The following is a 22421-nucleotide window of genomic DNA, read 5'->3' as shown; positions in this document are numbered from 1 at the left end:
GGAGATAGTAGGGGAGGAGCTAGCCACAGTGTGAGAATTTTTAAAGTGCCAGCTCCCAATTACTGCCTACTATTTCCCCATTGTAACTACGCTCCAGTGGCCCCTAGTGGATGAAGGAGAAATGCTCTTAGACAGCAACTTAGTTTAAAAAAAAACAATACACATTTTTACTGGCAGGACCCCTGTATGTGATACACATGGTAATAATGGCATATTTTGAAAAAAAAAAGTTATATGTAAGTAAAATCCTGTTAATCCAGCTCCCTGTTTTTTTGCCAGACCAGACTCTAAATAACACTGTAACGTATGAATGAGAATGCAATTATTACCTCATTAAGAGCACACATCCGAGCAATTGATCCTATATTATTCGTAATGGTAACCAGTGTAGCTCTTGCCAGGTCCTCCTTACTGATGGTATCTCTTTTCTCCTTGCTCATCATGTGGCCAAAGCTTTTAAAAAATTATTAATAAGGGTTAATTTAAACAGGTTCACACACACAGTACAATCCATTATACGTATATACATTCTCTACATGTGCATTGTGTGACGGAACACTACATACAACACCTATTCTTCATTACACTCCAGGGCAGGATCTAGGTATATATTATCTGTCTATGGCAAAGAGCAGAAGAACAGTTCATGGTTTGGCCTAACGTCTCAGCCACATGAGTCTTCTCCTAAATTGCATTCCAGACAACACAAGAAATGTGCCAAGGAGATAGCACGGGAAAGAGATCCACTGATCTTTATAATGAGCTTCCTGTGCTGTTCGCATAGACATAAGTGACATGGAATTCAAACCATTTACCGGTGGACGGGATGCCGGCTGTCAAGATACCGACAGCGGCATCCACTCCATCAGAATGCTGGCAGCGGGGCGAGCGCTAGGAGTCCCCTTGCTGGCTCACTGAGCTCGCCACACTGCGCTTGCCACAGGTTCTATTCCCACTCTATGGGTGTCGTGGACACACACAAGTGGGAATAATCCTGTATTGCCGGGAATCCGGATGGTGGCATTGTCAGTTGTCGGGATTCCAGCGTTGGTATCCTGACCACTGGGATCCTGACAGCCGTCAAATTGAACAGATCCCAGTGATACAAGCAGTTACATTTAGCTATAAGAAAAACGTTTCCACATAATCTGCAGTCGTATCTGACCCGTGTAAATCACTTTTGTCTGTGTGGGCGGTATAGACAGCTTGCCATAAAGGGCAGTGGCATAAAACTGTTTCATATTTTTTGGAACGAAGGGCCTAATTCAGTAAGGATTGCAACTGCAAAGCTGCTTTTGGAAATGCAATATTTGCAAAGCAAATGCAGGAGAAGGTGCATACCATTGCACATGGGATGAACATCACGGCTCTCAGGCACGATGTGCACCTGCAACGGCAGGCTGAGTGAGCCTGAGCTGACTCAGGCTTGCCGTCACAGTGCGACTTGCAAAGCCAAAAAAAAAAAACTGAGTCTGGGACGCAGTCCTTGGTCTTGTCACTCCCAGAAAACAGAGGCGACACATCCAGGGCCGTCTTTTCGTATGGGCTCAATGGGAACTTGCACAAGGGCCCCAGGAGTATAAGGGCCCCCTCTTTCCAGGGGTACCAGATTCTTGAAAATCAGCCCTGGGGAACCGGAGATATCCGACTTCAAAGCAGTGGTCCCCATCCAAGCCTGTTAATTGCTTTTCCCCACCAGATATCTCAGGTTCTGTCTGACTTGAAGTTTTTTCTGAGGGGATAATCTAAAAGCTGGGACTCTCCCCTTTTGGTGCACACTGGCAGCTTGTCTCTACTATGCCCAGAACCAGAGATACAGATGGATTCACACTCATCTAGTGCAGCTCCATCGCCGACGTGAACTCCCGGCGATACTAGGTGATCCGGCGCCTAGCCCCGCTATGGGAGTGCACAGAGACACTCCCATTGTAGGGTCATAGACGCGCAAGCGGCCCAGACGCTGCGATGGGTGTGCCTAGGCGGGCGCACCCAGGCACATACGGAGCCACGATTAGCGTGGCTCCATCTATATCAGCCTTTAAGCAGCTGGTCTCTGCTCCAGGTCCACATGCCTAATACGCAGTTTTATATTTTTGTTGGTGGATTGCTCTGGCTCCTGAATTCTGATCCCCAGGTCCCCAGTACTTCCTGAAAGGTGGGACTCTCTAGTTTTTTATCCCATTAAAATCTAAGAAATCTATTATCAGGAACTTGAGATATCTGCAGTTAAGCAAGCTGCCCTCCCACCAGAAAACAATGAATACTAAGCCCACTCCACTATCCGCCCCTCCCCTGCATAACAAACACCCCCTACCACCCTGGAAGTCATGTACCAGGGCCAGGGGCTGGCTGGCAACTTTCAGCCTGTGAGGCAGACTCAAGCATGTGGCCAGCTTTTCACAGGGAATGCAATGCAACAGTGGCCCTGGAACCCTTAACTTGCACTGGCCCAGGGGGCAGATGGCACCCTGCCCAGCCCCCATTCATTCAGCCCAATGCCCCCTTCTACAGTTTAGTGTTCTCCCTCCCACCCCATCTATGCAGTAAAGAATAATTAGCAGAAATTACTGCTTCAGGTCCTACATGCTGAGCGGAAGATAGAACACCCCCCACCGCCTGCGGGACATCAAAGCTGCTGCTAATAGCACCCCCCACCCCTACCGTTGGAGGATGGGTAGGGGGCCCAGTGCACTGCTTGCCCAGGGGTCTACACAATGCGCAGTTTCCCGGCCTTTCGCAGGAACGATCCTTACTGAATTTGGCCCACAGTTTTTAAAAATGCTAATTTGAATGATCCCAAACAGACCTGCTCATAGTACTCAGAAGTGTATGTCCTGATAATAAAGTGGGCTTGAACATATGGACTTATCTTATCTCTTGGGGATTCCAGCATATACTGTCCTGTTAGAAAGTGTTAAACTTCAAATAGCATGACGTTGAACACTGTACATTTTATTCATTAAAAGTGAGTGGGGGATCAGGGACTAAAAAGCGTTAAGGATGTGCTAGACAAATATATGAATAGTGTTTGTTTTAAATTTAGAAGAGCCTGCCTCCTTACCTTAACCTAGAAATCTCACCAAGAGCTGACATAGAATTTGTCGGCAGAGAGAAACCACTTGGCCCATCTAGTCTGCCCTATTTGTACCATATTTTTACCTCAAACCTTATTTGATCCTTATTTCTTTGTAAGGATATCCTTATGTCTATTCCATGCATGTTTAAATTGCTTTAATGTCTTAGCCTCTACCCTTTCTGTGAAGACATTTTTCCTCAAATTTCCCCTGAACCTGCCTCCCTCTAGTTTCAGTGCATGACTTCAGATTTATTTTCTGGAATGAGACTGTTGCAGAACGGTGACATCATTAAGCAGAGGATGCATCTGTTTACCTCCATATTGATAGATGGACAGTTTACACTTTTCAGGGTGTCATTTACAGTCAGGGTCGGATAGCCCACAGGTGTACAGGGGAAATCCTCCTTGAGGGCTACATACTCTACTCTAAGGGTCAGTAACTTGGTGGAGCGGGATCAGAATGAACTTGGGTACTTGTTTTGTTTCTATGGAAACTACACAAAGATTTGCCCTCCTGCCAACCAAAATGGGTGGCCCTGACACTCCACTGTCTCCTCCTTTGTAAAGGGGCCCTGTTCTTTGCATGTCCTCTTAAACAGTTGGCCAAATGCCTCTATGTTGCCTGGCCTCACCCCCTCTGCTGCATGTCCACACCCCTTAAGCTTGGGTCCTTACCTTTGGATTGCCTGATGGGTCTTTTATGCGCCCGTCTGCGACAGTTTATAGTTAAGCATAAAAAATGACTAAGAGTAGAATAGGCTTTTCGTACTGCACATGAACACCATGTATACCTAAATGCTATACTGTTTTCTGTGTATCGCTGGCTGGCGCCTCCTTAAGGGGTCTATTCATGAAGCAGTGAAAAGATTGGAGAAGTGAACCTGTGGAGAAGTTGCCCATGGCAACCAATCAGCTGCTCCGCACAATTGTATAGTATGCAAATTATAAATGTTACTTCAATGCTGATTGGTTGCCATGGGCAACTTCTCCACTGGCTCACTTCTCCACACTTTTCACTGTTTCATGAATAGACACCTATGTATGAAGGAGGTAGAACAGGAGAAGTACTATAAGTGTCATTTCAAAATAGGGCAACAATAAAGGCATGTACACATACTTGCTGTGCCTTTGGGTGCTGAGATGGCCGCAGATACACCTATTAAGGCGTACCAGCTGCAAGTGCTCCGCCCCGTAGCAATATCCTTGCTGATGGGCACTGACTTTGCTGGTGTAAACAAAGGTATTACATTTTCCCTTTTTTATAAATTGCTTTCCCCATTTTCCCAAAAGTACAATCAGCACCAGAGCTAATACCTACAGCCCCTCACTCATTTGGCACTACATAAAAGAGACCTACGGTCTAAATAGAAAACAACAAACACAGAATTACCTAGACGCAACAGCAGAGCCCTGAAGACTGAAGCGCTCATAGTCCCCACCATAGATGTCTTTCACCAGTTTATCAACATTAGTGCTGTCCCCTTTGGCTGCCATTTCCAAAGCTTCTTCGAATGTTTCACAACCGGTCAGCAAACAACACAGACCAAGGAATGTTCCTCCTCCCAGGCTGTAAAGATTCACAAATATGTGTGAATAAAGGACCATAGACACACCGTATAACATTTTATATACTCATTTTATATACTTGTATATACATTTTATATACTCTATATACAGTAGGCAGTTTATTAGTATTGTATGTCAAAGCAGCAGTTCCACTCCATGAATTGCCACTAAACCACAGGAGAGACAGAAAGTTAAGGCAGCCATTTTGTTGCTGCCACTGCATCCTTGACATTGCATCATATCAATTCACTACTAACCTCACAATGCTGGCTCCAGGATCCCGACATGGGAGTAATGCTATTTACAGCACTTTAACCGTATTGGCGCCATCACTTTCAAATTGATAACACTCACATGGTTACAATGCCCTAAGTAGCATTACACCAGTAACAAAACAAAAAAACGGGGGGGGGGGGGGGGGGGGGGCTGACGACGACTGGATTGCATACGCTATTTCTAAGCATATTATGAGGTGCTGCCATGCAAAGGCTTTTAGTAGCACACTGGAGAAAGAAAAATGCTGATGCACACTCTAAGCACCAACAGTATTGGAGATGTTAGGGACCAATCTAATGAGGTCACCTGGTCGTGGTACATGGGCCCACATACTTCACTTCATTTCACTTATACTCAATGTTAATTTTGAGGGTTTATCAAAAGTATTTTTACAATCAGCGTTCTTAGTGATTAGAATGTGCACCTGCATTTCTTTTTCTCTAGCAGTAAACCAGTGCAGGATCCCAGTGTCGGCATTGGAAGGGTAACATACTCACTGTGGACATACTATCACTGGTACCGAGCCCAAATGGCAGCCTTTATTTATTTATTTTTTTGGTATTTCTGACATTATCTAAGTAAGGCAGCTAACCTCATGAGATTATAATTGTGATCCACACACATTATTGTTGACATTGTTTAAACATCTACAGATGTAATATACACAAATTTTGCCTTTTTCCACCATGTAAACTTTTATTATTCTGTAAGGGAGTGACTTTTGTCTCGGCCCATGCTCCATATTGTGCGATGTGGAGCACATATATTTCTAAATTGGCGTTTAGTACATGAAGTAAAATCACCAATGTGACAAGGAAGACACACCTGTCACAAGCTGACCAGTGGTGCTCAGAGGGTGATGGTGAACACATAACAGTATCACCATATACGTCATATGGCATGCACATATCAAACAGCTGTGCGGTAAGCCGGAGCTGTGGTGAGAGGAGGCAATCAGCAGACCGCCTGTCGGGATTCCGGCGGTCACAATGCCAACGCTGGAATCTCGACAGGCGGTGAAATGCTGCCGCCGGAATCCTGGCGCCACAGGCTTTTCTCCCTCTATGGGTATCCACGAGAATATAACCTGTAGTGAGCACAGCGAGCCACCGCTGCCGGCATACTGGTGGCCGAGATCATGACAGCCGGTAATTAGTATGTATTCCATGGTGAGCACCTATGATAGGGTTTATATAATCTTACACAAAGTAAACAGCAAGTTACCTGGTCCCAGTTACTCTTTTATAGTTGTCTTTAGAATATACTGCCAGGATGCTGACCCCTGATCCTATATTAACCAGCAACATAGGATAAGGGTTATCAAGGCAGTATGGCTTCTTCTGACATTGCTCCGGGCCTGTTGGGTTTTCAAAATAGTAACACTCCGGACAGCCATTAAACCCCACGGAATCCACATAGAGCAGGCCCTGGATCAAACAGTCCAGTTCATCCAGTTTATGGAGCTGGAGGTCAGCTATCTAAAAAAGTAGAAAACATAAGGTTAATGAATAAGCAGATGAAAGTAGAGCAGAGGATAAGAGGACACAAGTATTTCAAGTGCAAGGGCAAAGAGCTATCAGACAGAACTTTGGCCTCCTGTACAAGTTAGATATGGCACAGCAAAAAAATGAAAATCACATATAAACAAAGAACATAAAGTATGCCATATTCCCATACACTGCACTTTTTCTGAGCCAAATGCAACCCATAAACGGTTTAGTCAGGGGTCTTAAAGGCGAACTATCACTTCTGTGAAAGGACCTCTTTTTTGAGTAGAGGATTTTCAAAGTCCCAAAAAATTCAATTCACTCTTATTTCCCCACCTTTGTTTTACTGGTAGATGAACAGGGGAAAGCATGTTAGTATAATAACTGCATAATATGGAGAAGTGTCTGTATCACCCCCTGTCCTGCTCCACCACATTCCTTCCCACTGGTGTGGAGCTAGAAGGTAGCTGCGGCCGTGATTAGCATACTGGCTCAGCTCTTTAACATGCTTGTCAAGTTGATTAGCATGCTAAACTGCTGGATTACAATGCTAATAGTCCAAGCTGCAGAGCGGATTTATTTCATAGCAACCTATCAGTAAATAGCTTTGTTAAAACTGTGCAAGTGAAACAATGAAAACAAATGCCTGCATATTAGCTGCTGATGTGGGACAGGAACTCTTATGAGATATACTCAGAATGGTTATTTATGAACTGTACTGGGAAAACTATATGCATCATCTTCCAGGGAAAAGCATTGCTCTGCAGCCTAAGATAGTGGGATCTGCGAGGATGCAGAAGTTACATCAGCCATGGAGCAGAGACTGAGGGGAATGACCTGCAGGAACTTAAGTATGGAGAGAGGTTAAGAGGAGCACAGCAAAGGTGTGTACCCCCAAATGTAGCACACACCCTCAGGGCAGCTGCTCGGGGCCCCATGATTCTAGTAGCCTTTGAGCAAGGGTAGACTGGGCCAGGGGTCTTCTGTTCCCTAGTCTGATGCTGGAGCTTCTTCGGAGGCAGGTAGAGAATGCTGCCCAGTCGCTCTGATTGTGAGTTACAGTTTTCTCTACCTGCCTCCCAGCCTGCAACCAGACAGTGAATGGCTGTCAGCATGCTGACTGGTGAAATGACTGGAGTTGTCCACCAATCAGAGTGCTGACAATCATTCACTGTATGGAAGCATGACCGCAGAAGGGGTAAGTTATGATTTTCATTTATTCCAGTAGATGGGTGCATAGGGTACCCCAGTGTTTTGCTTTTCCCATGGCCTACAATGTTGTTAAAACGACCCTGTGCCCCCTGAAGTTACAGCTTTATTAGACTTTTGTTGCATCTCCAGTAACTGTTCTAAGAAAACATACCTTTTGCCAGGGCCGGTGCTAGGGTGTTCGGCTCCCCCCTGCAAACTATAAATTTGCGCCCTCCTATACTTTACAAAGGGACAGCGCACATAATACTCCCTGTAGTAGTGACGCTTACACACGTAACGCCCCCTGTACCAGTGCCGCTTACATACGTAACGCCCCCTGTACCAGTGCCGCTTACACACGTAATGCCCACTGCACCAGTGACACACACGTAACGCCCCCTGTACCAGTGACGCTTACACACATTATGCAGCAGTTACACATACACCACATACATATATACATACACACATACATACTGTACATACATTACACACATACACAGATACTGTATACACATACACAAACTCACTCTCTTTCCAGGCACTTACCTAATGAAGTCTGGCTGGCTGGAGCTGTAGCAGCTCATCCTCCTGCTGCAACCTGGTCCCATCTAGCTCTGCCCCTTATTCCCTTCGGATCCCGCCCAGCCACTGAACTGTCACATAGGGGAGGGGGAGAGGAGGCTTTGTGCTGCTGGCGCCGAGGGGGAGAGGAGGCCTTGTGCTGCCGGCGCTGCTGCATGTCATAGATGTGACAGCAGCCGGCAGCAGGGACAGCAGCAGTAGCTCAGCAGAGGGATGCAGAGCAGGGAGAACGCCTCTCCAGTCTGGCGCCTCCCTACACTGCATCCCTTTGCTGAGCGGCTAGCGCCGGGCCTGCCTTTTGCGGTACTGAAGGCCTGCTGTACTGTATGTGGAGAAGATGATGACATCAGTACATACTTGCCAACTTATTAGGACTCATCTATGGGAGAAACTTGGAGAGGAGATGCCACAGGCAATTTTGCGGGACAGGGCTGGGTTATCACATCCTTAGACCCCACCCCCTTAGTGGCAAAATGCAGGGCTAAATGGCACTATTTCACATCATTTAGCCCCATCACCTCAAAACAGAGATGCAATTCCCGGTGTTATATCCCCATACCGTCTGTTTCACTAGGAAGTGAGCAGGATGTGGGAGATCCGTCCACTCTTCCGGGGGTGCAAAGGACTACCCCAAAAAAATAAGGAGTCTCTCATAGTAGCTTACAGGAGAGTAGGTAAGTATGCATCAGCAACAATATTTAACTACTTCTGATTGGCTGTTGTACTGATCCCTGCAGCTGATCAAAGGAGATGATTATATTATTAGTAGTTGTGGCTCTCAATTTGGATTTCTTATTTGCCAATTCTGTTTTGACTACTTCACAAAAAAAAGCTTCCCACTGGATTTGTAAAGAAATGTAATACAATTTTATATGGCAAATTTAATGTTCACATTTATTAATATGACTATAGTCTCTCATGTATACAACTAATAATTACATTGTTTATGAATGGGGTAATGTTATCTTCATATTTATAACTAAGACTGTGAGCTTGCATGTATACTCTCTAGCTGAACGTAAGTATACACAATTGTACTGTAATTGTAAGTTTTGGCTGTATCTGAAAACACGTGCAACTCAAAAACATCCCCTCAAGACCTCAATAAGAAGATTTTGGTCACTTCCTGTACAGTTGAATCCTTTTTCTCTGAAGCAGGCTGGGGAACACTGGACCACGGACCTTCAGGTTGGGGCTGGAGCTGGTACTTAAATTAAACTGTAGCTTTAAAAGTAGGCTCCTCCCCCCCTGCAACCCCAGCATTCCAGTACGTCTTTTAAAGAGTCCGGAAAAGAGTAGCAGTAAACCAGTGAAAGTGTTATATCAAACAAACAAACAAACAAACAAACAAACAAACCAGTAGGAAAAAGAAAGTGAAGAAGCCAACCTCACACAATTGAGCATGAGGAAGTAAAGGAGTCACTGGTAAGTGACCAAAAATCTTCTTTTTTCTTTCAGCGAGGCTGGTGAACACTGGACCATGGAACGTTCAACAGCTGCCCCCAAGGGGGGAATGCTCAGGATGCCTGACCAGAGTTCCAAGTATGCCCAAAGTGACAGAGGAGCAGGAAGCTACAAGACAGGCTTCTGCTGCCGAAGCCCCTTGTCACACTGCCAAGGAGGTAGCCACCACCCTAGCGTAATACGCTAACCCTCTGTGTGGTGTTGGTTGCCCAACAATAGAATAGGCTTGAGTGATGACAGAGTGGAGAAACACGCAATGGCCTGCATAGCAGCCGTCCAACTGCCGTTATGCACGTTATAATAGAACAGCAGAGAATCTGTGCGGTGGACAGAAGTCTTGTGGAAATAAATCTGCAGAGCTCAGCTGTAAGTAGCAGAGCCAGTTTCGGCTAGAACATAAGAACTGCACAGAAAACCAGTTTGGTGCTTGGCAGACAAAACACCTGACTCTTAAACACACCAAGTTGAGGCAATGAGCCTACTTCTAAAGCTACAGTTTAAATTGAGAGTCAGCTCCACCCCCAACATGCAATCCCATGGTCCAGTGTCCCCCAGCCTGGTGTGTAGATGTTTGGCGCACAAAATGCATCAAAAATGTTATTCTTGTATTTTAATAGATTGTTTGATGAGGGCTGCTCCAAAACATTTCTTTGAGAGGTTTAGTAATTATACAATAAGCCAGATAGGCCGGTTCCACTGCCTCGTGATAATGTTGTTGCTATGCAACAGGCTGCAATGAGATGGCTGATTTTTAAATAAAGACAAAAGGATTATTTTAATGAATATACATTGAAAAATGCTTCAGTTTTATGCATATTTTCTCTTCCCCTTAATATTAATAAAAATGAACAAAACTGAACACTGTATCTCTCCTGTTGCAGGATCGATATTCAGAATGTCATGTGACAAGAATAACTCTTTCTACATACATACATTTATAGCTCCCTACTGTTGTGATTTCAGCAGCACATTACAAATTTGAGGGGACAGTCACATCATATGTATGCAATAAATGCAATGTAAGCAGTCTCATGATGTATGCAATAAAATGGCCTTTTTTTTACTAAGAAATAAGAAGTTGTGGCCCTGACAACCAGTGGTTAAAGTGGTCCTAGAGAAGTAGTGAAACTCAACCCCCCCTGCTCATTCAATAAAGGGACTGCGCATGCCAAAAAAAGGGGTGTGGTCAAAAAGGGGTGTGGTCTAAACCATAAAGGGGTGTGTTCACACACTAGTATACCTAATTCAAATTATGCCACACAGCAGCACAATCTCAATCACATTACACCGTACACAGTGCCCCTAATTCACATTATACCACATAGTAGCATCCCTTCATGTTCTGACACACTGTAGTGCCCCTTTTACACAATGCTCGCAATAGTAGTGCCCCATATAACATAATGTCCACAGCAGTAGTGCTCCTTGTACAATGCCCACAGTAGTAGTGTACTTTATGCAATGCCCACTCTAGTGGTAGTGCACCTTATGCAGAGCCCATAGTAGTGGTGCCCCTTATGCAGTGCCCCCAGGAGTGGTCTCCTTATGCAGTTCCCCCAGGAGTGGTGCTCCTTATGCAGTACCCCCAGTAAAATGCCCCCTGTAGCAGTGCCCCCAGAGGTAATGCCCCATGTAGTAGTGCCCCCAGTAGTAATGCTCCCTGCAGTAATGCCTCCAGTGGTAATGCCCCAATAGTAGTGACCCTTAGACAAAAATCCTGCTCTTGCTTCTGACCGTTACCATCCATCCATCTGGCTGCCTGCTCCTCAGAACTGGCTGCCTGCTCCCATCATGAACACTGCGGGAGCCAGAAGCCGGAGCTTAGGAGTGAACTCCTGCCTCCGGCTGCCGCTGTGGGGAAGAATCTGGGCACTCACTGGTAACAAAATCTCAGCGAGCACCTGGCATCTCCCTGTGGTGCCGGGCTGACATCCTGGGTTGGGTAGGCCGGAGGAAGCGGAACTGGTTCTGTCTCCAAATATAACTGATGGAATGCAGATCCGCCCCGTTATGGCTCACTTTGAACCCTGCTGACAACTATGGATGTTTCCACTCTCACAGTGTGCTGCGGTTACGCCTTCCCCAACTCCCAAATGTTGGGAAGTATGTATATGTCAAAGTTTACAACTGTCCCTAAATTCCACAGACAGTCAAGTTGAAAGATTTGTACCTAAAAATCTTCATCCCATATCAGTACTGACCACTGCACAGTATCACTGCTCTATTCCTGCATTAACTTACTTTTATTTACCTCTTAATGATGGAGGAAACTTGTGAGACCTTAAGTTTTGTCTAGAATTTCCAGCAAATGTACATGAATATTGCTGCTCAAACAATACTTTTAAACCTAACGTAGTACTAAAGTCTCTCTTAGGGCCGGATTCAGTTAGCTGTAGTTAATTACCTTGGGCTAATTGATCTGCCTGGGCTATTCAATTAGACCCCGCAATCATCCAGCAGTCTGAACTTAAAGTAGATCTACGGTAAGTGCCCTAGGCGTGGGTGCTACAAACGCGTTAACCCATGGCTCTGGGTACTTATCCTGAATTCTATTGAACGTGCATTAGCGGGCAATTTACCATGGAAGGAAAAGGAGCTGTAATTGAAAAGCCTGACGCAACCACTCGTTTCTCTGGACGGTAAAATAGAATAGGCCCATCATGGGGATACTTATTAAAAATTGTGATCTGCCCTTGAAATTCTTTAGCTGCTTATTGTGGCAATATCATCTGTGGTGTGTGTATCGCTTACATGGGAACACACATGCTAACACAGGAAAGCTTTTAACACCTTAATGTTGTGTCGATTGGAAACCATAGGGGACGGCTCCTGTGAGTGCTGGCTTTCTATCTACTTCCATAGTAGTGATACTTAATTGTGTTTCTAAACATGTGGAAACCATAGGGGACGGCTCCTGTGAGTGCTGGCTTTCTATCTACTTCCATAGTAGTGATACTTAATTGTGTTTCTAAACAAGTGGAAACAGCCATTTGCGCATATTTAAAAGGACAGAATTAGCTTGATAAATTTGCCACTTAAACTGAAATATGTTTCTAGTTTGGCATGTTTCTTACTTATGTAAATCAATATACTGCATTGGAAATAGTAAAATATTGTTTACCCACCTGAGGACTTGTGTGAAATTAACAGATGTAACTACACAGATTTCTCAGGCATGAATAAACTCCATTCTGCAGACTTTCAAGACCGTGTTGGTTTGCGTCCGAGCATATAGGTTATACTAATAGGGTTAAGCCTTGGGGTTAAAGAAAGGCAATACTAAGCTCACTACAGAGTAATGTAGAGATCAGTCTGTAGATTTCTCTGCCTTTACCTTTCTCCATGTCTGTGTCTGTTCCGTACATTTCATTTTCCTCTGTTACTACCCCTGCCTGTCCAGTTTGCTACTCATAGGGGGTAATTCTGAGTTGATTGCAGCAGGAACTTTGTTAGCAGTTGGGCAAAACCATGTGCACTGCAGGTGTGGCAGATATAACATTTGCAGAGAGAGTTAGATTTGGGTGGGTTATTTTGTTTCTGTGCAGGGTAAATACTGGCTGCTTTATTTTTACACTGCAATTTAGATTTCAGTTTGAACACACCACACCCAAATCTATCTCTCTCTGCACATGTTATATCTGCCTCCCCTGCAGTGCACATGGTTTTGCCCAACTGCTAACAAAGTTCCTGCTGTGATCAACTCAGAATTACCCCCATAGTCCCAAAGAAGAAGGGGTCTGAGCTAGACCTGCGTGGCGAGTCTGAATGTATGAGCAGGACAGTGGGCTAAAACAGAAGAAGCAATGCAGCTACATTTTTGCTGAATGTTCTTAAACAGAGCAGACAGTGGCAGCATGTATAGTACAGCTAGGATTTGTATTCTCCCTGCAGCTCTGAAGACACGTGATGTGTCTATATAGCATTGTGTTACATGCTGCAGGTAACAATCAGGGCTGGATTTAGCACAGGCACTAGGTGCAGCAGGGGCTGAAAATCAACACTTTCCGTCCAGAGTGGTGTACACATTAAATGATAAATTTACTGGTAGAGGGAGGTTTACCTTAAGAACATATGACTTAGGGAGCTCCTGTGACAGGACCATGATAGCCTATGAAATTATTTGGGTAACAGAGGGATGGGGGACAGCCTAAATTGGCAATTGTTTTATTGTGCATACAGGCATAGTGGGATCCAAGGGGGGCAGCCAGGCCCGTGCCCCAAAATCCTCCCCCATCTCCTCCGTTGTTTCTTGCACTTTTTTTGTTAAACAAAGAGCAGCAGCGATGCAGCAGCAGCGAAACTACCTGGGGCCTGCGGTGATGAAGGGGCCACAGCCAACATTACAAGCAATACTAAAAAGGAGTAACACGGACTCATTACAGAGGGCTGTCAGAAAGTATGAGGAGGCGGTCCAGCCTGAGGCCAGGAGGGGGTCCCCTCCCCTCCTTTCTGACATGATCTGAGTGAGCTGTGGCTACTCACCACCGCGTGCTGTGGATAATTCTCCACAGTGCTGCACAGCCGTCTTTGGTCAGGTGACCCCCTAGAAGCCTTCCTTCCCAGTCATCTCCAGACCCAGACCACTCTGATGGCCCCTGCAGCACCGACAGAGGTACTGTAAGTGATCTAAGATCCATCTTTTACAAATCACAGTTAACAAATAAATGCACAGTGCTATAGTGGGATACTCTGAGCACCAAGAAAATATATGTCCCACTACTTATATCCACCATTTATTCAGGGCAGTATGTGCCACTGGAATCTATCTACAAAACAGGTGGACTTTGCAAGATTATATAATACATTGTATGTTTATATATTTAATATTGCATGAGTATTTCAAGTATATGAAATACATTTCTCCTCCTGTCACCCACTGCCTCCCCCTGTCTCCCATTAACTGGTGTCACCCACTGCCTCACTATTTCGGCATCAACCTTTCTCACCTGTCACCCTCTGCCTCATACGCATACGGCATTCCCTTTGAGACCACACCCCTGTTGTGAGGCCATGCCAACTCTCCCAAGGGTGTGCATAAAATACCCCCCGCGCCTCTATCCATCTATCCGGGGTAATAATGTAATGCCTGATTTGGTCATGACTGCATCAGTGTCCCAGGACAAGACATATTGGGAGGTATTCAATTCTTTTCACCCCTTCCACATCCGTTCTGTTTCTGCTGACGGGTGTGGTATAATCATTTCAGTTCGCTACCCCTGGGGTAGCGAGGGTGCCCAACCCTTTATGCAGCTAAACCTAATTACTATGGGTGCAATATGCACGATAACAGGGATCACTTTAGAAAGGAGATTGGGCGTAATATATCATTTGAATACCACCCATAAAATGCTAATAAATGTTCAGGAATGTAATAGGTAATGATAGTGTAAACGGACGTGTGAGCAAAAGCACAATTGGAAGGAAAAACATGAAGGTACGTTTATACCTGTACCAGACAGTATTATCTGTATTCTGTTTCCACATCTCATCGTGTTATCTTATTAATAGGTTCTATGATAACCAATGCTCGCATGCCATTTACACAGACATGCATTGCATAAACAGGGATCAATGATACAATAAACTGTATGACATGTAAATTCTGTGCATGTTCCTACAAGGACTGATAATATGTACACTATCAACATATTGGTTAAATTATTCCATGGGGTATATTTACTAAAGGTCGATCTTCCATAGATTATTAATTTGTGAAAATTGATGTCAATCGATATAGAGTTTCAGGGGCTGTAACACATATTTACTAACAGATGATTTTTGATATATTTAAATGTTAACACATGTGTGTTTTAGCCCAGCAAACACAACTTTGATTTAAATTGATCAATAATATTTGTGTTAGATCAGAATGGACAACACAGGGCAAATACACTCCTATAAATGGGTAATCAGAAACTCAGAAATGCTAAGAGTTCTCCTTTCTCCAAGGGTCTGCTTGCTTTACTTGTCATAATGTGTGTGTCTTGTGTGGGATGTACTACTGTGCTGTACTTTATGTGATGTGTGAATTTTGTATGAGTTTTATGTACTCCTTGTATTGTCAAACAATATTTACATGTTATTTTTTTCAAATAACAATATTCTATTGTAATGCTTCTTTACCATATTTCTTCTTACTGTACTTTGGCGTGTAGGTGCTTTTATTTGGGTTGTTTTCTTTGTATTGGACTCTGAGACTTTCTTAAACAGACCACTTGTGAAATGGTGCCCTTTATCCTACATACCGTCCTGAAGTCCTCTTCAAATTTGTAGGCCCCACCTCCCGTGGCACATAGTGTAGTGTGCAAGCTGGAAAAGTTCTTCTCACTCCCCATCTGAATGAACCTATGCATAGCACATGTGGGGAAGCGGATGAAGTGCAAATTGCCTTTGCGGCCACAGATGGTCATGTTTTTCAGTTCCAGGTGGACATCTCGGATTCCAGTTTTACCATAGGCTGTATTTGATGTCAAGTATTTTCTTATACTCTTTAGGTTTTCAACCTCCTCTTGTTCTTCTTCTGCGGTGATGTCTTTCGGTTCAAAGTAAACCAATTTCACCAGGGTACCACCAATATCCATACCAAACCATGGGAATGCTGTAAAGAGAAAAAATATACATATTAGCCTTACAAGTGCGTTCTAGATAGGACACTAATTAATTAGTCTTAATAAACACTGGCAGAAATGCTGATTTCACCAAGGGCTGATTGCTAACTTGGGAAAAGTGGCGGTTCTCGTCAGGAAAAAAAAAAAAGCACATACGCACAAACTCAGCTTCTAAGGACGGCGTCGGCAGCAGCCCCAAGACGCCAAGTAAAGCTAGTGCACAGGCAGCTTCACAATGGCAGTGCTTCTGCTAATGGCCACCTGGACTGGCAGTCCCAGGAGGAGGAAACGCCTCACACTGGGACTGACAGTTTGGCTAGTGATTAGCAGAAGAAAGGGCTTCCAATATGAAGCAAGTGCATGGACTAGGGGCTTTCTGGAGGCGTTGGATTTTCCAGTGAAAGCAGCATTTCACTGTAGAGTGGCAAAAACCCATTGGTTACTCCATGCACCTGTATTCTTGGGGTTCCACGAGTGAGCTCACAGCTCCACACCACAATATAGGAGTTTTGTGAAGCTGCAGAGTAGCATGGGACAGCGACGGACCTGCATCACCCACTTGACAAGCTAGTCTCCGCTCTACTCCCAGATTATCCTAATCCACAGATTCTCAATCTCTGTCCTCAGGACCCTAAACAGTTCATGTTTTTTTTTCAGGCCACCTAGCTGGGCATAGGTGTATAACCAACTGTCACATTTCAAAGATCCACATGTGACCTGGAAAAACATGAAGTGTTTGGGGTTCTGAGGACCGAGTTTGAGAACCACTTTCCTAATCCATTTTTTTCATTACTGTATAATGAGACCCTCCCTTAGTGCAAGCAGGGCTTGGATTCTGGGATAGAGAAAGGGAACAGAGTATTCCAAGTCTACCACCAGTGTGTGAGACTGTGTTAAATCGTAGTAGAAAAGGTAACTAATGTTAAGGATGTGTATAGGGTAAGTAATGTATGCAAGGTGCTATGGTAGAAAGGTGTTGGGAAAACCATGGAAAATAGATTTTGGTATGGACAGTTCATTGGCTGGGACTCAATCCAGTAACTTGCCCAGGACCTAAAATGACTCTATCTGGCTCTGGAATGTGCAGACTAATAAAAAGCCATAAATCACATAGACTGCAACTTCCTACTGGTTCACACCTTCCTGTCGCCAGTGGTGAACTGAATAAATGTGCAAGTGCTATAGTGACCAAAATGGAGGAACCCTGGGTAAAACGTTCCAGCATGCGGTTTTGGGAATCCACTAGGGAGAAGAAATATAAAAAGTGAGAATGATGCTTTAAGTGGAATAAGAGAAGGTCCTTTAAGGGTATTCGGGTATAATTCTAGCAGAATTAAAATGTAAAAAAAAAATATTTTAGGTTCTGGGCCAAATACAAAAATCATATCCCACACTCTGTGGCACAGAGTGGGGGGATCCTCCCCCTCGCCACAAGGGAAGGCTATCCAACCACTTTAAGTTTGCTGTTTATAACCTGATCAGCTGCACAGTCTCGCTTTGCTTGTTCTGCTAATGTCAACACTATAAAAGTATTCATTTTAAAGATTAAAAAAATGGTTCACATCATGTGCTGTGGTCATGTCATATAGCTTTGTGTACGGCCGATATCTCCTTACAGTATTCATAGATACAAAGCCGGTATAATGATGCAATTTCACAATAAACAGGTAGACAAACTGAACATGCCATAATAATAATAATAATACTGTAACATACAATGACAAAAAAGGTGGGAAGTGGCTCCCATGTAATACGTGTTTTCTGCATGTGGTGGAAACTGATATTCTGCACTTTGAGGTAATTGGCAAAATACAGTAGCCAACATTTCCTTGCTGTTTATGTTTGGCATAGTGAAGGGTTAACTCCAAGGGGGAGATTCAAATGTTTGGAAGGTCAGTTGGGAGTCTATTTTTTCCTATCTATTAGACAGGAAAAAACAGACACCCAACTGACTTTTCAAACATTTGAATCTCCCCCCAAATGTTTCACTTACACAAGAGATCATAAGAAAACAATACAAAAAGTAAAATATTTCCCTAAAAATATATTCAATAAAAGTGACAGAGGGTATTAATGCGTTGGAGAGTTTTATTCTATTAGCTTTGTTACGATGTGAGAATTATCTGCTGCATTCGGAGAGGCGAGACGTGAATGCTTATTACGGCTTCTCAGCTTGTACAAGAGCCAACCAGGACAAAGAAATGCTGGACAACCCACCCTGCTCTTCAATACCCTGTTAACTTGGCAACTACAACAAAACAGCCAAGTGATGAGATTCTAAATATAGTGGTGACAGCATAATGAACGCATGTAACTTTCCTCTAATCACAGGGTGAAATCATGGACAAATTATCAGAGTAATGCGTTTCGTTTTAAAGGCACAGCTCAGCTGGTACTCCCACACCCAAAAAACATATAAGGGATATGACTTTGCTCTCAGCACACGGCAGAACTATTGTGCATATGACATTGCAGCCATATCCAGTAAAAGAGCATGCCTAAGCTCTATTTCACTGGGACCATCAAACATACAGAAAGTACACAGGTTTTAATACACATTCTCAACACAGCAGCAGAATGTCTGCTATGGATTTAGGGGATGCGGTCACCATGCCGACACGGGAATCCCGAGTGATCACAATGCTGCCCAACGGAATGCCAACCAATGCGGATTTAGAGCCCAATTAATAAATCCATGGGGCCATAGGCAACATACTGCTTTGGGACCTCCTACGCCCTTCTGTTTGTCACAAAAGTACCCACTGGGCCATAAGCAGAATCGTAATTGCTTAATGCATGATCCCACATGGATTGACCAACCAGCTGCATGTATAACATTCAACACCGCCAGTGTGCTCCAAACTTCTGCAGGCTTCTATGCCTTGTAAAGCACCATAGCTGACTCCGAACTGCTAGGGTGTTAGGTATTGAACCAATGGGGTGAAATTAGCAAGGCGAGGATGTCAAAGTGTTTACCTGGAGTATTTCCTGCTACTGGTAAGTAGTATCACAGCCACATGAAACAAGTATACTATGTCATTATTTGTTGTCAGTGTAAATAAATGATAAATTGTCACAATATGTACTTGGAAAAGTTGACCTTTACTTACAAAGTTTATTTTTCTGGAAACAAAACCTACTAAGTATAAAGCAGAAAGATCTACAAAAGTTTTAATAAACTGTTACAGTTAAATTCCATAAGCTCAACACTAAAATAAACCCTATTTTTCAAGAAGATGATACAAAAGAAAAAACAGCTGCAAACAGTGGCCAGAAATTAATTTTGTTCTGTGCACCTTACAGTATACGATCAGTCACGTGGCCAGTCGAGCAGGTGGCTTCTAAAAGGATGAAATCTGATCTAGGCTTCTGCTGATAGCTATCTGGGGGAAAGGTCTAACATGCATAATACAACACAGGTAACATGAAACCAAAAAAAAAAACATAACACATTAAACTGTTAATAGGGCTCATGCACACTATGTACAGATGCGTTTAATAAAAGCACACACACACACACACACACACACACACACACACACACACACACACACACACACACTTACTTACATGGCTTGTTGTGCATTTCTTATAAGTTTAAGACTTTAAAATGACAAAGAAAAAAAAACATGCAACAAAACCAATGCAGGGTTCCGCCGACAATTAAAAATGCATATGACGTTCTATAGAATACTCTATTACCTTGCATTAGATGGTGGTATACTGAGCACTGTCAAGAGTAGTCTAACCAAATGGCAGGCTAGTTAAGAAATGTATGTGCTTATAATATATGGAGAACAAACTGTACTGTTTCTCAGTATACCACCATCTCATGCAAGGTAATAATAGGATTTTAATACCTACCGGTAAATCCTTTTCTCTTAGTCCGTAGAGGATGCTGGGGACACTTCAAGAGCCACGGGGTATAGACGGGATCCGCAGGAGACATGGGCACTTTAAGACTTTGAAAGGGGTGTGAACTGGCTCCTCCCTCTATGCCCCTCCTCCAGACTCCAGTTACAGGAACTTTGCCTAGGGAGACGGACATTTCGAGGAAAGGATTTATTGTTAACTAAGGTGGGACATATACCAGCTCACACCTCAAACACGCCGTCCAACATGGCATTTAACAGAAAACTCCAGTCAACGGCATGAATAACTTCAGCAACAGGCTGACCATAACGTAACACAACCCGTGTGAAAACATAACTAACAACTGCAGATAGAGTCCGCACAGGGATGGGCGCCCAGCATCCTCTACGGACTAAGAGAAAAGGATTTACCGGTAGGTATTAAAATCCTATTTTCTCATACGTCCTAGAGGATGCTGTGGACACTTCATGGGGTTTATACCAAAGCTCTAGAACGGGCAGGAGAGTGCGGATGACTCTGCAGCACCGATTGACCAAACATGAGGTCCTCATCAGCCAGGGTATCAAACTTGTAAAATTTAGCAAAAGTGTTTGAACCCGACCAAGTAGCTGCTCGGCAGCCGCCCAGGATGAGCCCACCTTTCTGGTAGAGTGGGCCTTCACTGATTTCGGTAACGGCAATCCAGCCGTAGAATGAGCATGGTGAATCGTATTACAGATCCAGCGCGCAATAGTCTGCTTGGAAGCAGGCGTCCCAATCTTGTTGGCAGCATTCAGGACAAACAGAACTTCCGTTTTCCTAAGTTGAGCCGTTCTGGTGACATAAACCTTTAAGGCCCTGACAACATCGAGAGATTTTGACTCCGCGAAGGTGTCAGTAGCCACTGGTACCACAATAGGCTGGTTCATGTGGAACGATGAAACCACCTTCGGCAGAAATTGCTGACGAGTCCTCAACTCCGCTCTATCTTCATGGAAGATTAAATAAGGACTCTTGTGAGACAAAGACGCTAACTCAGACACCCGCCTTGCGGATGCTAAGGCCAATAGCATGACCACTTTCCAAGTGAGAAATTTCAACTCTACCGCCTGTAAAGGCTCAAACCAATGTGACTGAAGGAAATGCAATACCACGGTAATATCCCATGGTGCCACTGGGGGCACAATGGAGGTTGGATGTGCAAAACTCCTTTCACGAAAGTCTGAACTTCTGGAAGGGAGGCCAATTGCTTTTGAAAGAAAACCGATAAGGCCGAAATTTGTACTTTAATCGAGCCTAACTTTAGGCCCGCATCCACACCTGCTTGCAGGAAAACGCCCTAGCTGAAATTCTTCCGTAGGAGCCTTCTTGGATTCACACCAAGACACATTTTCTCCAAATACGGTGATAATGTTTAGACGTTACTCCTTTTCTAGCCTGAAGAAGTGTGGGAATGACTTCACTGGGAATACCCTTTCGGGCTAGGATCCGGTGTTCAACCGCCAAGCCGTCAAACGTAGCCGCGGTAAGTCGTGATATACGCACGGCCCCTGTTGTAACAGATCCTCTCTTAGAGGAAGAGGCCAGGGATCTCTTATGAGTAATTCCTGAAGATCTGGATACCAAGCCCTCCTTGGCCAGTCCGGAACAATGAGGATCGCCTGAACCTTTGTTCTTCTTATGATCTTTAGCACCTTTGTGAAGTTTCTTGTTGAGGCGAGACGCCATCATGTCTATTTGAGGAATTCCCCAAAGACTTGTCACTTCTGTGAAGACCCCTTGATGAAGACCCCACTCTCCTGGATGGAGATCATGTCTGCTAAGGAAGTCTGCTTCCCAGTTGTCCACTCCTGGAATGAAGATTGCTGACAGAGCGCTTGTATGTCTTTCCGCCCAGCGGAGAACTTTTGCGGCCTCTGCCATTGCCGCCCTGCTCTTTGTTCCAGCCTGGCGGATTATGTGCGCTACTGCTGTTATGTTGTCCGACTGTATTAGGACGGGCAGGTTGCGAAGAAGACGTTCCGCTTGAAGAAGGTCGTTGTAAATGGCCCGTAACTCCAGAACGTTTATGTGTAAACAAACTTCCTGGCTTGACCATTTTCCCTGGGAGGTTTCCCCCTGTGTGACTGCTCCCCAGCCTCGGAGACTCGCATCTGTGGTTACTAGGATCCAGTCCTGGATCCCGAACCTGCGTCCCTTTAGGAGGTGAGAGCTGTGCAGCCACCACAGGAGTGAGATTCTGGTCTTGGAGGACAGGATTATTTTCCGGTGTATGTGCAGATGGGATCCGGACCACTTGTCCAATAGGTCCCACTG

The 22421-nt window shown here is 44.4% G+C and overlaps 1 protein-coding gene across 4 annotated transcripts in view; it reads right to left on the bottom strand.

Annotated features, from left to right (window-relative positions):
* Positions 1-22421, bottom strand: part of PANK1 (pantothenate kinase 1) — an 89227-nt gene that overhangs the window by 43991 nt on the left and 22815 nt on the right. For 3 of the 4 annotated variants that reach the window (XM_063961683.1, XM_063961685.1, XM_063961684.1), the window contains exons 2-5: positions 15891-16243; positions 6143-6396; positions 4467-4643; positions 330-453 (exon numbers count right to left, since the gene is read on the bottom strand). In XM_063961683.1, the coding sequence (XP_063817753.1) occupies positions 330-453; positions 4467-4643; positions 6143-6396; positions 15891-16243 (908 nt within the window). The other variant, XM_063961686.1, reaches the window with a different exon arrangement.

The sequence above is a fragment of the Pseudophryne corroboree genome, chromosome 3, assembly GCF_028390025.1.
Source record: "Pseudophryne corroboree isolate aPseCor3 chromosome 3, aPseCor3.hap2, whole genome shotgun sequence".
Lineage (NCBI taxonomy): Eukaryota > Metazoa > Chordata > Amphibia > Anura > Myobatrachidae > Pseudophryne > Pseudophryne corroboree.
This window is presented reverse-complemented; position numbering and strand designations above follow the sequence as displayed.